The sequence below is a fragment of the Acartia tonsa genome, chromosome 9, assembly GCF_053477335.1.
Source record: "Acartia tonsa isolate MP-2025a chromosome 9, ASM5347733v1, whole genome shotgun sequence".
Lineage (NCBI taxonomy): Eukaryota > Metazoa > Arthropoda > Copepoda > Calanoida > Acartiidae > Acartia > Acartia tonsa.
The window spans coordinates 1868321-1884827 of NC_137268.1; the positions used below are offsets into that span (position 1 = coordinate 1868321).

Genomic DNA, 16507 nt, shown 5'->3' on the forward strand with positions numbered 1-16507 from the left:
AGAATGAGAAAGATACATAAAGAAAGATACATAAATAGTAAGAGGGAGAGAGAGAGAAACATACAGAGAACCGAATATAGAGCAGCATTACAGACAGAAGGATAGACAGACAGACAAACAAAGAGAGAGAGAGAGAGAGAGAGAGAGAGAGAGAGAGAGAGAGAGAGAGAGAGAGAGAGAGAGAGAGAGAGAGAGAGTGAGAGAGAAAGAGAGTGAGAGAGAGAGAGAGAGAGAGAGAAAGAGATAGAGAGAGAGAGAGAGAAAGAGAGAAACATACAGAGAAACGAATATAGAGCAGCATTACAGACAAGAGGAAGGAAAGACAGACATACACATAATCCAGCTTTGCTACTAAAAAAATGAGCACAATTTTGAAGGTGGCAATGATTTGTTTGATAATCAAGAGGCCAGTGTTGAACTTCTGGAATCTTGGAGCAAAGTGTTCTATCCAGGTAGAGTTTTTATTTGTATTTAATGATTTCAAGACAAAGGTTGTGCAATCAAAGACTTGAGTCAGTAGAACATTTTAAGTCGATTATTTAGCTGAATTATACAAGATAGTCGTTTGCTCAAGATTCTAGTCAAAAATGAGTAAAAACATAATCATACTTTTTTTCTATTCTGTAAAATGAAACAGGGTATAGTGTCCAATAAAAAGTGACGTCATACAATATAAATGACCAATGAGAGGCCAGTATAAATTGCAATTAACCAATGATAAATTGTATATTGGTTTTTTTTTGTATGACGTCCTTTTTTTTGACACTATACGCTGTTTCCTGTAAAATTTAATTCACTTTATATTACTAAAAGTAATCGTTTATTGTTTTTTTTTTCCTATCCTTAGAGCCTTACTGTTCTGCGGTCCGTGCCACCCAAACTGCCTGTTATGAACTTAATATTCTGGAGCTCTGGGGGGACACAGGATCATACAGGTATGCAGATAGAAAGATAGATATATTTATATAGATAGATAGATAGATATTCATACAGACGGACATACAGACAGATCACCCAAACTGCCTGCTATGAACTTAATATTCTGGAGCTCTGGGGGGACACGGGGTCTTACAGGTATAAACATAGATAGATAGATAGACAGACAGACAGAGAGACAGAAAAACAGAAAGATATATGGAATTTTTTCAATCACTTTATTATTTTGTTTGCTTGCTTGACTTTATAATCACTCGACGAGTGGATCAAACAAAATATTGAAATAATGCAAAGCTATATTATTTGTATTTCTCGTTAATTCAATGGATTTATTTTACTACATGGATCTTACATTAGATTTTTCGTGTTTTTAATAAAGTGAACCACGCAGCGGGCTAAAAATAAGGACACCCTCTCCCCCCTACTGTATATTGAAATGACTTGTGAAAAAGCAACCTAAATTGACGACAATTTTTCCCCTGTCATAAAATACACAGATATATTCTATATTCACTATTATTTTAGTGCCATATCAGATATGAGTATTGCGTGTTTAACACAAGAAGACAGACAGACAAACACACAGACAGATAGACAGACAGACAAACACACAGACAGACAGACAGACAAACACACAGACAAACTAGAATATGTGTATTTATTAATATTTCAGTGCCATATCAGATATGAGTATTGCGAGTTTAACACAAGAAGAAATATTGGACAAAATAAATAACAGGAAAAAATGGCTGTAAATAAATTTAATAAAATAACATAATCTCTGTGAATATCTATACTGTAGGATCTTTCTAACCGCTGAACCGATATAGTTCTCCTTTTCAATATATCCTAGGTTTTGGGAAGGTTTATAACTATTTCTGGGGAGGGTACCACCACCCTCTCAAGAGAAATGACCCTTAGAAAAGAAATCTAAAATTAATCGGTTTCGAAGCCATACTGGAAAACCTTTTCTTTATCCAAAAAGATCTTTCTAAAAATAAATTCTGTATTCTGAGAAAGTTTATTGAAGGTAAAATTTAAGCCATTTTGTAAATATAGAAATATGAGTCAAATATTTCTGAAAGAGAAGAACTTTAAAGACCTTCTTGGCGATGTTACATACAATGAAAAAGGTAACCAAAGTTTTTTTTATAATAACATCAAATGTTTTTATTCGATTGAAATTAATAAAAATCTAGATAACATAAATATTTTTCGCTTGCAGGAATTAAATTACAAGCGAAGCTACTTTATAATTAGTGCGAGTCTGCACTGTATGTTTCTGCGTTCGTCAATAATTTGAAATAGATTGCAAAAGGGTGTTAGTAAGCCCCACAACGGTTGAGGAAAAGCACCAAAGATATAATTTTTCTGTGCTTCTTTTGGACATAAATGTCAATTCTTTTTTAATAAAGTATATTAAATTACAAATAAATTTTAGGTGAAATAACAGGAGCTAGCACCGTTGAGCTTAAATTCTACACAAAAGTCAATATCAGGTAATATGTTTAACAGGGAGATTTAAAATTCATGTATCTCGTAGTTCAATGCTTTGCTTAATATTTTTCCGGTATGGCTTCGAAACCAGTTGATATCCGTTGCCATACTGTAAAAATCATGTATAGCATCTAATTACAGACAAATTTTTACTAATATTAAAAAGAAATTCATAAAATGAATACCAATTTTGTTATCCTGAGCCTTTGGCACCTTGGGGCTAACAAAACTATTTTTTATCTTATAATTCTTATTTTGATATCTGCGGAAAGCTGTTCAATATACGATGCGCTAAATAACTATAATCGAAGTGTACTATAAAAGCTCTTTGCGGATGGTAAAATGAAAAACTATAGGACCAATTCCTGTTTTGTTTGAAAAAAATTGCCTATTATACTATTTGATGATTTTTCATTAGGGCTAAGAACTGGTTTTAATCCAGTGGATATGGTTTGGAGCCATACTGGGGAGAAAAAGCTTTTTATAAAAATGTACTCATGATATCATTTTAGTAATAATTTCAATAATAATTATTAATAAAACAAACAATTATAAAAATATCTTAAAGATAACATGGATAAATATATAAATAAGATTTTTTTTTTTTTTTATCGAGTCGGATATAGTTTTGCACATTATACGAATTCGCAAATCAAGGCCTAAGATAAAGTTTAATTTTAATTGGAGGAGAAGCATAGTGCAATAGGTTGTTAAATGTTATTTTTTTGTATAGGAATGTTTAAAATATTGCAATTTTTAGCAAGTTAGGTTTCTACAAAAGATGTGATTTATTATCTTACGTAAAAAAACAAACCTATGGAATAAATTGAATAAATTAAAACGACCAAGCTAAGATTCACTTCTACAAGAGACAAAATGAATTGAAAATGATTGCTAAAATCGAAATATATCTTCATGTCTTAGAATAGTGTAATTTTTTTAAAAATAGGTTGAAAAACATACTAACTTTTAAATATAAATTGAAGAAACTCTATAAGTAAAGGGGGGGGGGGACGAAAACACAATTTTTAAAGTGATGCTTTAGGGGGGTCCGAAGAAAGTAATTTTTGTTTAATTTATAATTGTCTCAAAAATTGCTTTGTATATTTTTCTTTAAACTAACTTAAGATTTTCTACAGATATTTTATCCCTGACTGATAAGAAAGTTATTTGTATTGTTGTGATAACGTGTTAATGAGTTATCACCAGGGCTCGGCAGCCGCGCTTCAGCCGCGACTAAAACCCGTTTGGATGCTTTAAAATTTGTTTTTTGAGAAGGGATAGCCATATTTACTTCCAGCTGATTTTTAAAATTGAAAAAAAAATATTTCTATAATGCTTTGAGGCTGTTGACGCGCGGCTGCCGAGCCCAGTTTATCACATTAAAAAACATTTGACCATGAATTTTTTTTTTATTAAAATTTATTTTTTTAGAAATATGGCTACTCTACATATATTTTTTGTGGGTTGGTTAAATTTTAGAAGTCACACACTCGCATTACATTAGTAGAAAACTTATTATTTCTAAAGTTATTTCTAAACTAATAATTAGCAAAAGAATATTATTTACCATTTTTGAAACTGAAACTAATAGAATTCGGCGTATTCCCTAAAATTGCATAGTTGATCACTGATTCCACTTCCTCTTATTTTTCAAACAGATTAAAAAGAGGAATAAGGAATATTTTTTTCGTTTGCTTTTTTTATTATTTAGGTTAGATTAGGTTAGGTACTGGTTAGCCCGGCACAGATAGCGCACCGCAGGTATAGGTCCCAAAGGGGTTATGGACAGAATAAAACTACTCCCTCTTCTTTATTTTTAATATTACTAAAATATAAGGTGTGAGGTTCCAGTGCTCAATAGGCACCTTTAGGGAAAGCATAAAAATTTTTAATTAAAAGCTTAGAATTTTTCTCGTATTTATTCGAATCCAGTGGATTGTAACCGGTTCTCATCCATACGAAAAAACTATGTCTAGCATCATACGAATATCAAAATGTACAATCATAGGATTAAAACCAGTTTTTGTTAGCCCCGAGGTGCCGAAGGTGTACATTCTATATCCGCGGAAAGCTGTTTATAATACGATGCGAGAAATAACTATTCTCTTTTTTAGTGATGTGCAATTGTATGGTACAGCTAGCCGTGGAGAAAAAGTTGATAAAACCTCCTATCAATTCGAAGGAAATAAAACATTTTTAAATAAAACATAAAAAAATGCCGTCCAAGCTTTTTATTTTGAGGGGGGTAAAATAAGGGGTTTCAAATCTTTGAGGGGCGTAAAATGAAGGATTTCTGAGCTGGATCTTTAAATCATTTTAGTGGTGAGCCAGATCGGGGTGAGCCGAATTTCAGCCAATCACGTCCAAGACTTTGTTTTCAAAGTCAGGGGGGAGTCAATATAATGCAATTTCAAAAATTTTAAGTTCAGTAAGAAATGTGTTATTTAGAATCGGGGATCTAAATGGATAAGACAATGAAGATAAATTGATGTTCATCCCCAATAATAAAAGTAGTACAACTTCTGTAGATGAAAATTAAAAGTACTTAAGTATTTTCAAGCTAACTAATGAGAGATCGTAATCACAAAACTTTGGGTACCAGTATATTACACAGTATTACTTTAACGCGCCTGACATTGTAGAAAGTGAAACGATACACATAGCTGTATCAGGGATAAGGGATTGATATTCTGCAGGAAAATTTCTCTACAACCCCCTCCCCCCCCCCCTTTTACCCACCCCTCTTCACTTACATGAGAAAACAAAATATACTTCCACATACTTTAAAAGGTTTTGTGATTTTTTGTAGAATTGATTCCTACAAAAGCTACCCCTGAGCTGCATAAAGACACTTATTTAATCATTAAAAATGTTTTATGTTTTTCTAATAGGGAATATGATAAATATGTTCACAGCTAGAGAAGGAATGCCATCCAACATGGAGCTGTATGTTAACATACAGAGACAGTTCTTTGAGAGCTTTGTCGGACAAACATTTAAGGAATTTATTCATGTTCTTTTAAGACTTTTCAGACAAACTAATTAAAAAAAATTTAAAAAAGAATTAAAAAATTAAGTACCTCTGGTGCTACAGCCACTACATTTTGAATTATCTACCTAAAAAAAATAGGTACTGCTGCTACAGCCTACCTACTTCAACATATCAAAAAAATTGAGGGGGATTTTTTTGTTTCAGAGCTTCGCCTTTATGGATGCTGTCATCCTTGTTTTATATTGATTAACTATGAAAACTGACAAACATAACATAACATATAATAGGATCGCTTCTAATGAAATATGAATAAATGAATGAACATAGGATGGAGATAAACTTATACTTGGCTATATTCTTGTGTTTGTGTATGTTAACCTTATGCTCAGCAAGTTTAATTTTGTACAACAGGTAAAAAGTTTTTACAGTGTGGCTTCCAAACATTTTAATATCTGCTGGATAAGAACCGGTACAAAACCATACTGAAAGTACATTTATCGCATCTTATTACAGAAAATTTTCTTCAAATAGTTAAAATAAAAATCATAACAATAAAACCATCGGGAAAAAAAACTGGTTTTAATCTTGTAATTTTTCATTTTAATATCCACAGAAAGCTTTCTATAATACGATGTGATAAATAACTATTAAACAGCGAAACTACTCTAAAGATAATCTGTTTTTGAGTGTATACAACTTAAAGTTGTATTAATAAATTTCATTATTTCCAAAAGTTTTTTATTTAATTTTGAAAAAAACTTCTCTATAGTTTTCAAAAGTTTTTTATTTCATTTTGACAAACAAAGCTTCTATACAATTTGATGTATTTGACATAATCAGGAAGGGAGGTGACTTTGAGTTGTAAGTTTCACTAGTACCCAAAGTTGTATAAACACGTTCTCTTATTCGTTGGCTTCAAAACTTTTATTAGTTGGTTCCAAACTAATAATGCCCTAACTTTTTAACCAATAATCCTATTATAGAAAACTTAACAATATATTTTTTCAGCGATTTGCCTTATCAGTGGTGGGCATAATGTCTGTGTTTATGGGAATGATCCTGGCATTTGGTCTGTGCTCTCTGTTCGGTCTGTTCTATTCTGCAGCCCACACAGTTATTCCCTTTCTCCTGCTGGGCATTGGCATTGATAACATTTTTGTTATAACTCAGGTGAGAGCTATTAATGTTCACAGCGGCATTTCCGCGCATGAAATGTCGTCTTAAACCTTACACTAAAGGGAATAAATCTTGATTGAAATTAGGAACGAAGGACTCATTAAAATGGCACTAAACCTGCCTTCACAATTAATATTATGTACTTTTTTTTCATGCATGTAAACCTATCTTTAAAACAAAGTAGAATGATATCTTACTGTATGTCTGAAGCTTATGATAACCGCTGAACCGATTGGTATATTCTACTCCTGCTGGGCATTGGCATTGATAACATTTTTGTTATTACACAGGTGATAACTATCAAGATTTTTGTAATTTCCTTACATGTATGTACCATAATAACATTTTAATGTTTGTTGGTTTAACAACTTTGGGGACTATTATTGAATTTTTATTGGGTGATTTATTAAGATGAGTGTCCAAACGTGTCATCCACTAATTTTAATCTACAGAAGACGCAATTTTGTGTAGCATAATTGGGGATGTACATCAAATTATCGGCAATTGTCTAAGCCATTTAGATCCCTGATATTATACCATTTTCTTCCTATCTAATATGAAGATAGCAAAAGGTCTCTTAGGAAATTCCCGTGTAAATTCAGCAATATTATGTTTCTTTAAAAAAATTCAGCTTTTATGTAAAAACTCATAACAGTTGTTCAGAATATTGATCATACTGGAATGGATATTCTGCCAATGTGTGAAACATGGCAAAACTTGAAATTTCTTTCTACACTGGTGGAATATGTAGTAGTATTTTTAATACAATAATACATACATTATCGTTTTAAATACGAATATTGGAATACAACTTTGAGAAAGGTAATATTTTTATTCCATCCTAAAACACTATTATATATACTTCTTAAAAAGTTAAACTATCTATCAATACTTTAGGCCTATAGCACCCTGGAGGCTGCGGACGTACCCCTGACCTTGGTGAAGCGAATGGGACAAACCATGGGCCATGCTGGGGTTGCTGTATCAGGTTTGAATATTATGCACGTCCCTAAACACACAACTAATTTTTAAAAGCGAATCTTTTCTATAATTAGGGTCGGTCCGTCCGTCCGAGATAGTTAGTTTTTATTTGTTAATTTAGGCATGTTAGAGTTGTCCTATCGATTTTAAACTTTGCATGGTGATTCCAGTAGTAGTTAGGTACGATTTAGAAAGCAACTCTATAATCGTTACCAGAATGTCCGTACGTCCATTTTAAACATGTTGATTTTTTTACTTTTTTAATAACAAATTTTTATGTGATAAAATTATCCGATTGGTCTGACTTTTGGAATACTGATTCCTAGGACAACAAAGTACATTGTTATAAGCGAAGCATCTTTATAATCAAGTCCTAATAAGGTAAGTATGTCCATAAACAATATCCTGTAATTAAGCAGTTTTTCAGTAAATTTACTTACAATTTTGTTTCGTTCGACTTTTATACATTTATATTCTGATTATTCAGTTCTGATATTCTGATTATTCAGTTCGTTTTTCCTACCGTTTCAGAGCTTAGCTTTTTATGGATGTTGTTTAAAACAATCAGATATTTAAGTAACTGAAGATGTAATAATGAATTTATTATTACCTGGATCTTACACCAGATTATCATGTACTCTAACTAGTGAAACTTGTAGCTGGCTAAAATCATGATCCTCCCATCCACCCTCTTTACCCCATCCCCTCCCCTCCTACTGGACGAACAAACTGACCAATAAATGTCCATATTAGTGAACTAAATTGACGAATTTTTTTCTTTAGACATAATCTCCACTTTATTATTATATATCCATTGTTGTAAAAATATTTTTATAAGGAAATTATTATTTTCTTCTAATGTAAAAAAAGATTATTTTAACCCTAGTTTCTCTTACTTCCCAAAACATAAACTGCGAACCAAAAAAATAGGCAAATCTGAATTTTCAGAATAGCAGCTTTATTATTCATTTAGGATGATTTTACTGTAAATATAAAATGTAGATGCATCTTTTGGTTACATGTTTCCACCGTTAAGTTTTTATTAATCAGTTCAAATGATGCAAAAGATCTCAAAAACAGCATTTGGGGAAAAAACCGGTGAACCAAAAAGATATTCAAATCCAAAACAAATCAACAGTAAAGTGTTTTTTTTTCACTTTTCTTCTCTTTTAAAGATTGATACTGATAAATTAATGATTTTTAAGGGGATTTATGCATTAGTTATTATAAAATATAGTATTAGGTAGAAATTAATGATTTTTCTAAATAAGAAATATTAGAAAAAAAGATATTTGAACCCTATCACTTTAGAGGACAGTTGCTGACAGTCTTATGGATGAAGCTAAATACATGTTAAAGATAAAAATTACCCTCAAAAGTATACAAAAGGGGTGCTGCCACTTTTACCACTAGCAGTACAGCCACTGTGTTTTTGACAAATATTGGGTGTGTTTTTGTCAATTTCGATTTTAGCTGTATTTTTGGCAAGATTTTTTTATCCACTGTCAAAATTACACCTTTCCGCTGTCATAAACACAGTTTTACTGTCAAGTTCACACCCATGAAATTCAAGTATGCTGTCAAATTCACAGTTTTGATGACAAAAATACACCTACTTTTAAATTAATATTAATTATAAATATTTTTACTAAGTTGTTAAAACTTATAACTATTAATAATAGTTAAATCAATCTACTAATTGTTTGGAACAAAGCCATGTTTAAATGAAAGATTAAATAGATGAACAACAGGATCTATAATACTAGTCATAATTTCTTTTAAAAGTTTAGTAGAAACAAACCTTTGTACAGTAAAGAATAATAGAAGGTTGACAAGGATTAGATGTGATTTAATCGAAATATATTCCTACAAATTGAGCTGTGTGTTTTTCCTTGGATAGTCTCTTTTCAACATCGCTGCCATGTATTATTCCAGTAGAAATATTGTCAGGTCCACAACTTAGTTTAGGTTTTAGTTTATTGAAAGTAGAAAAAATTATTTGAGGAGTGATTTTTTGAAAGACAAAATTTCCATTGACTGGAACCCCAAGGTAGTCATTAAAATCATTTTTGCAAAATGGAATTTCATCTGCTAGACTGGGACCAACATAAATAAAAAAAATTGTTAAAAACTTCACAAATATCTTGAAGGTTTTCATAAGATCTGTTATCACCAGTAAAAAGATTTGGGATAGAATGCATTTTTTAATTCTTGTTAATAACTTGATTAATTGTAGACCAAGTTTTTTTCATGTTAGACGAAAATTCATTGAATTTAGAAAAATAGTACTCTTTTTTGGCTTTCCTAACTGCAGATTTATAAATATTATTTGCAATGACAAATTTTCTATTGCTATCAACGGTTTTATCCTTAAATTTCTTTTTTCTTTCTTAGGTTTAGTAAAGCTGGTGACATCCAGGGATTTTGGGGGATAACTCTTTTGTTGGGTTTTAAAGTTTTAAAAGGGAAAATTTTTCAAAGTTTTCATTGATAACATTAGAAAAGTTTTCAAACGCCCTCTCTGGATTACTTGAAATTAATTCTATATCATCATCAAAGCCCTATAATAACAGATAAGTTAAAATTTTACTGTTAAAAAGTGCCAATTTGGAAAATTAATTTTATAGTAAGTTATACTTTTTAACCTAAAAATAGTAAACTTGTTTAGCATATAGTAAAAGATTATTGACATACAATAGAGATAAAGTGTAGAGTGGTGATGTTAGTTTAAACATATATTACATTTTATATCAGAGAATGATCTTTAAATTTAGATTCTATTTAATTCTTTTTCACATATTTTGGCTTTGTATCAGATTTAACACCAACATGTTTAGGCAGTTAGCTGTCGATATCACTTATGGTGTAATTAAACAAATTTTTTTATTTTGGGATAAATAAGTTAACCACACAGGTTTTTCACCTTCCTTGACGGTCATGTTAATGTCACCATTTTTCTATATGTAATAGATGTATTAAATATTATGGATAAAAAAGTAGGTATAAATTTAATAGATGGGATCATGGAAAGATGTGTTAAAAAAATCCATTTTAAAATCTTGATTTTAAGGATGATGGCCTTTAACCCTTAACGGTCGGGGGGGGGGGGCGTTGAACGCCCCTCCCATCCGGTTTTTTCTATTTCATTTTCTGTGTGTGAAAGATAAAGAGCCCAAACTGCTTGACTTTTTAAGTATGGGTATAACACATAACTGAGAGTTGGAATTTTTTGAATATCTCCATCCTGGCGGGCACAGGATGCCAGCAAACCTGGCAGGGTCATCCAGGTAAAGAGCAAAAATATTATTTTGACTAAAACAAAGCATTTAACATAGCAAAATACTAAAATATCCTCTAGTAGTACATCCTTATATGAAATACAGGTGTTCAAGTCACTTTCAGGTTCCAGGTATGATCCTGCAGGTCCTGATCCTCCAGGTCTCCAGAAATCTTTAAAAGGCTCCTGTGGCCGCAATTTTTGACTTAGAGACTTCAAATTTAATACTTAAGCTTTTCTTACATGTCTACATAACGTATTAAATTTCATGAAGATCCGCCGCCGTTTTCCCGCCGACCTCCGACTGCGGCGGCAGAAGCTGCCAAGTACACCTGCGGCCGCTGAAATTTAAATTTTGATTTTTCTAATGTAAAATTTACATAAAGATAAACATTTTCTGGAAAAAAAAAATTTTCTTCTAGCTTCAAAAAAAAGAAAATTACAGCCGTTTGAAATTATTAAGTAAAAAAAGACCTTAAAACAAAGGTTGTTAAATAAAAGGGTGACGGAAGCGAAAATTGACTTAGACTTAAAAAAGGTCGGAAATTCATTATCAAACAAGGGACTTGCACAAAAAAAATTAGCCCTCTAGCTCTAATAGGAACTGAGCTAATAAGGGGGGGCGTTGAACACCCCCCCCCCCCCGACCGATTAAGGTGCGGCAAGGGGCCCGACTGTAAAGGGTTAAGATGCTCCTACGGGTAGTGATGGTGAGCCAAATGTTATCAAAGTGCATGCTCATGATGACAACTTATTTATTGAATTATGATCCAATTTTTGTATTCATAGCAGCCTCCAGCCAAGCAGTATTGTCAAGTATATGGCTTGTAAACCAATTAATACTCGCTATATTAGAACCGGTTCTCTGCCAAACAGAAAAAATCATATATCGTATCGTATTAAAGACAATTTTGACGAGAAAAAAAATAATATTCATATAAACTAACAAAACTGGCATATTTTTTTTCATTTTGCTTTCCACGGAAAGCTGTCTAAAATACGATGCCATAAATAAATACACCATACTGATTCTTATTTTTTTCTTTCAGTTACAACATTCACCGACGTGATCGCCTTTTTTGTGGGCTCCAACACCCAGCTGCCCGGCCTGGAGAGTTTCTGTATTTATGCAGCTGTCTCCATCTTTGTTATCTACTGTTTGCAGGTCAGCCAATAAATATATAAGATTAGAGAAAAACACTAGAGGGAGAAACCGCCTTGTGCAACCTTTCTATTGGGTTATTTAAAATCAACCAATATGGTTATATTAACACAGCCAAGAAGCAGAAAATAATTTAGAAGCAGACGAAAGAGGTCTTTAAAAAAGGAAGGGAGGTAGTTGCCTGTATATACATCTATACTATAGATCTGTTTGTATAATAGATGTACTATAGTTTGTACTATAGATGTATAATCTAGACAATTACTTGGCCCAAGGGGTGGAGACATTTTCGTCTGCTATCAAATTGCAGTCCCCTTTTGTAGGGACTCGGCTGCGACGCTATTAGCTAATTTCGAAGACCAATTACAAAATCTGGTCTCGTCCCTGTTGGCAAAGTTACGAATAGCTAATGAGACAAAAGATCCAATAGCCCTAAATAAGATATAAAATAAATATAATGGAATAATACACGGCAACGTTGTTGAAAAGAGACTATCCAAGGAAAAACACACAACTCAATTTGTAGGAAATTTTTAGATAAGTCACATCTTATCCTTGTAAACCTTCTTTATTATAAGGTTGGGCCGGATATCCGGTAATTTTTAATATCCGGCCGGATACCGGATATTAAAACTATCCGGTTACATTATATCCGGTTAATTTTGACGCCGGATATCCGGTTATCTGGCTTGATATCCGGTAATTTGCCGGATATCGAACGTTGGCCAGATATCCGGCCGGAACCGGATATCCGGCATTATAAAGCAGCCGGTTATCCGGTATCCGGCCAAAAAAGTATCCGGCCCAACCCTACTTTATTATAGTTCTTTACTGTACAAAAGTTAGTTTGAAAAATAAATATGAGATAAATAAATATATCATAAAAATTTAGGCGAGGGTGAAGTCAGGTTAGGTTAGGTAATCTTCAGTAGCCCCGCAGGGTTAGTGATCCTTAAAGGATTAGGTCTTTTGTCTTATTAGATCCTAAGGTCTTTTGTAATTAGGTCTTTTGTTGCAACGCCATACAAACAGGCACAAAACGATGTACTGAATTTTAGTTTCTGCGTCCTATCTCAATATTCACTACTAGCTAAAAAAGCTTCAAACTTCCAAAAAAAAAATCTAAATTTCGCTTTTCCCTTTGACCGGAGTAGCTGAAAATAGCGTTTGCAATAATTTGGTTATCTGCTGTACAACTTTGGAAATTAAGGAAGAAATAGGCAATCCATTTTCAGCACATCCACAAAACAACTTATTTTTTCATCAATTTTGGCCTGAATTATTATTTATTAATAATGAATAATTGCATTGAATACAATGTTATCTTCAATTTTAAAATTTCAACAAACAATTTTGCTCATCAAATATTAATGATAATAATTTAAAAAGATAACAAGAACTTTTTGCGTTCTTTTTCAATCAAAATTGCTTAAGTACAATTATTTGATATTTTTATGAATGTTGTCAAAATGAAATATTTTTTAATCTAAAAAAAATATTTAATTGAACCCTATAAAAAAAAGAATTATAGGCTAAATTTAAAAGCTTAGAAAATGACAAAAAACATTTTTCATTTTCAATCAACACATAAATATATATTATATTTTCTCATTGTACCATGATTCGATGTTGATATCAGACAAATTATTTTTTGCTATAGACTACTCCTCATGGGAAAGGTATCATTTTTAAAAATTAGCAGGTGGGGCTATTTTTCTTGGGAGGGTGGAGATACCACAAATATTTATTTTTATTTTAATTCTCTGAAACTATAAGAAGCTTCATTATAAAGAAGAATCCTATCAGTTTAGCGGTTACCATGATCCTTTGCTACACACGCTGAGACAGACATCATGTTACCTTTATATGAGGATAACAGCATGCTCGTTAATATGTTACCAATTTCATTTTTAATTACTAAAAAGAGTGAAAAGTACAATTTTGACAATTCAAATAATAACTTTTATATTAGTACTTAAAAGTATAATTAGATAGAACTATAAAAATGTTAAAACTTTAACTTTAAATTGCAAAAAGTTATTTTAAGTTGCATTTATAAAATATTTATAAAAAAAAAGACTTACATACCTTATCGTGCGGTAGAGGGGTGTCACCCCCATAACATTGAAATTGGAAAGGGCTGCCTTCCCATTTTTCCAGTAAATAATGGTTTTACAAGTTGCCCCCCCCCCCTGTTGAATCGCTGTACACGCCACAGCTTAAATAGATAGAAAGTACTACAAATGGATTACGACCAAAATTTATAGGCTACTTAACACAAAATGTATAGGATTTGGCCTTTTTGAAAGTAACATAAGGTCTGTGTGTTTGTCTGTTTGTGCCGAAGGATCTGCTGATCTCATTTGGGTCAACTTTACAATGTAGCGGCAATGTAGTTTATTTACTGGTTGATGGTAGTGGACATTTTATGAAAAAGGCGTTTTCTGAGATGGGCGTTTTTTAAGATAGGCGTTTTCTGAGATGGGCGTTTTTGAGATAGGCGTTTTTTTAAAATGACCTGCGGCTCTAGGTCTAGGTCTAGGGAATCTTTAAGACTATTTTGGGGGAAGGTTACCACCACCCTTTCATGATAAATCACCCCAGAAAAAATTAACCCCCCCCCCCCCTCCTTCTATAATAAAATGTTTGTTTTTTTATTTTCATTTTAAAACTAAAATTAAAAATGGGCAGGGTTCGGCCTCACTCTCACCCCCCCCCCCCCCAACACACACTAATTTGTATGCACCTAGAGGCTTCTAGGGCCGTAATCGCTAGAATCCAAATACATTTCTTCCCTGTTTTAGGTTACCCAATTTGTTGCCTGCTTTGCCCTGGATGAGACGAGAATTGCCGACCAACGGGACGGATGTATCTGCTGCTACCGACACGACAACTGGAAACCTTTTGAGTTCAGTAAACAATCCTTGTTAAATAAGGTAAATTATATAGTAGATATTAGAGTAAAACACTAGAGGGAGAAAAGGTTAAATAAATGTATCTCCCCATCGCAACCGTCTTGTGCAACCTTTCTATTGGGTCATTGAAAATCAACCAATGGTGTCGCTTATATTACATCTTTGAAAAATGAAGGGAGGTAGTTGTCTGTATATACATCTTTACTATAGATCTGTTTAGTAGACCAAACATTTTGGCAATGAACTGTTTTACTCAATACTTAGACAGAAATTGGACATTGGGCTGTTTATTACACAAGTTTTATAATAGACTTGGTTACGCAATTTTGGGTCTTTTATTGGTTAATTCATTAGTTTAAGTGTCTAAACGTGTCGAGCCCTAATTATAATCTAAAACAGGGGTTATTTTGTGTATCATCATTGGGGATGTACATCAATTTATGACCATTGTCTTAACCTATTAGATCCCTGATGATACTGCAACCCCCCCCCCCCCCCCCAAGATTATAAACTTGTTCTGCTATTTGTTAGGTTAGAAACTTTTAGGGGTAAGGTTTAATTGTGACAGATTAATACAAAATAACAATTTCAAACTTTTCTAACAATAATTTTTACATATATGAGGGCTATTCCATTTATCATAATTGGGACACATTACGTTAGCGTCCTTTTACCTCGTATTAATCAAATTATTTATAATTTTACTATTCGCGGAAAGCTGTCTATATAATACGAGGCAATAATAAATAACTATTAACGACTTTTTTCTTTAAAAACTAGAGAAGCAGAATTAATTATGCTTTTTATTAGGGTTGGCCCGGATATCCGGCCATTTTAAATATCCGGCCGGATACCGGATATTAAAACTATCCGGATACCGAATATCCGGTAGATTTATAATGACGGATATCCGGTTATTCGGCAAGATATCCGGTAATTTATCGGGTATCCGGCTTTTGCCAGTTACCCGGCCGGATACCGGATATCCTGCATTAGAAATCAGCCGGATATCCGGTATTCTGCCAAAAAAGTATCCGGCCTCCCAACTCTACTTTTTATTTTCAGGTGTTTAAAAAGATTGGAATACTGTTGACCAAGTTGCCTATGAAACTGTTTATCCTTGTGTTGACCACAACCTTTGTGGTTTTTGGAATCTGGGGCACTATGTCTCTTACTCAGGTATAGTGAGCCTACAGGGAGGGTGGGGAAATTGGGCTGTTTATTACACTAGTCCCCAAGTTTAAAAAGATTGGAATTCTGTTGACCAAGTTGCCTATGAAACTGTTTATCCTTGTTTTGACCACAACCTTTGTGGTTTTTGGAATCTGGGGCACTATGTCGCTCACCCAGGTATATTTTCGGGTTGGGCCGGATATCCGGCAATTTTAAATATTTGGCCGGATACCGCATATTGAAACTATCCAGATACCGGATATCCGGCTGATTTCTAATGCCGGATATCCGATTATTCAGTAATTTTTTCGGATATCGGCCAATTTTCAATATCCGGTATCCAGTATCCAACCAAAAAAGTATCTGGCCCAACCCTAGTATAGTTTACAGAGAGG

At 32.9% G+C, this 16507-nt stretch overlaps 1 protein-coding gene across 1 annotated transcript in view; it reads left to right on the top strand.

Moving 5' to 3' along the window:
* Positions 1-16507, top strand: part of LOC145327993 (NPC1-like intracellular cholesterol transporter 1) — a 53871-nt gene that overhangs the window by 19324 nt on the left and 18040 nt on the right. Inside the window, exons 12-24 of the mRNA XM_080171523.1 lie at positions 376-452; positions 848-935; positions 1610-1673; positions 1994-2069; positions 2378-2435; positions 4551-4616; positions 5326-5435; positions 5754-5839; positions 6437-6598; positions 7502-7592; positions 11912-12027; positions 14829-14960; positions 16005-16118. Coding sequence (XP_080027649.1) covers positions 376-452; positions 848-935; positions 1610-1673; positions 1994-2069; positions 2378-2435; positions 4551-4616; positions 5326-5435; positions 5754-5839; positions 6437-6598; positions 7502-7592; positions 11912-12027; positions 14829-14960; positions 16005-16118 — 1240 coding nt within the window. The remainder of the gene's footprint in view (positions 1-375; positions 453-847; positions 936-1609; positions 1674-1993; positions 2070-2377; positions 2436-4550; positions 4617-5325; positions 5436-5753; positions 5840-6436; positions 6599-7501; positions 7593-11911; positions 12028-14828; positions 14961-16004; positions 16119-16507) is intronic.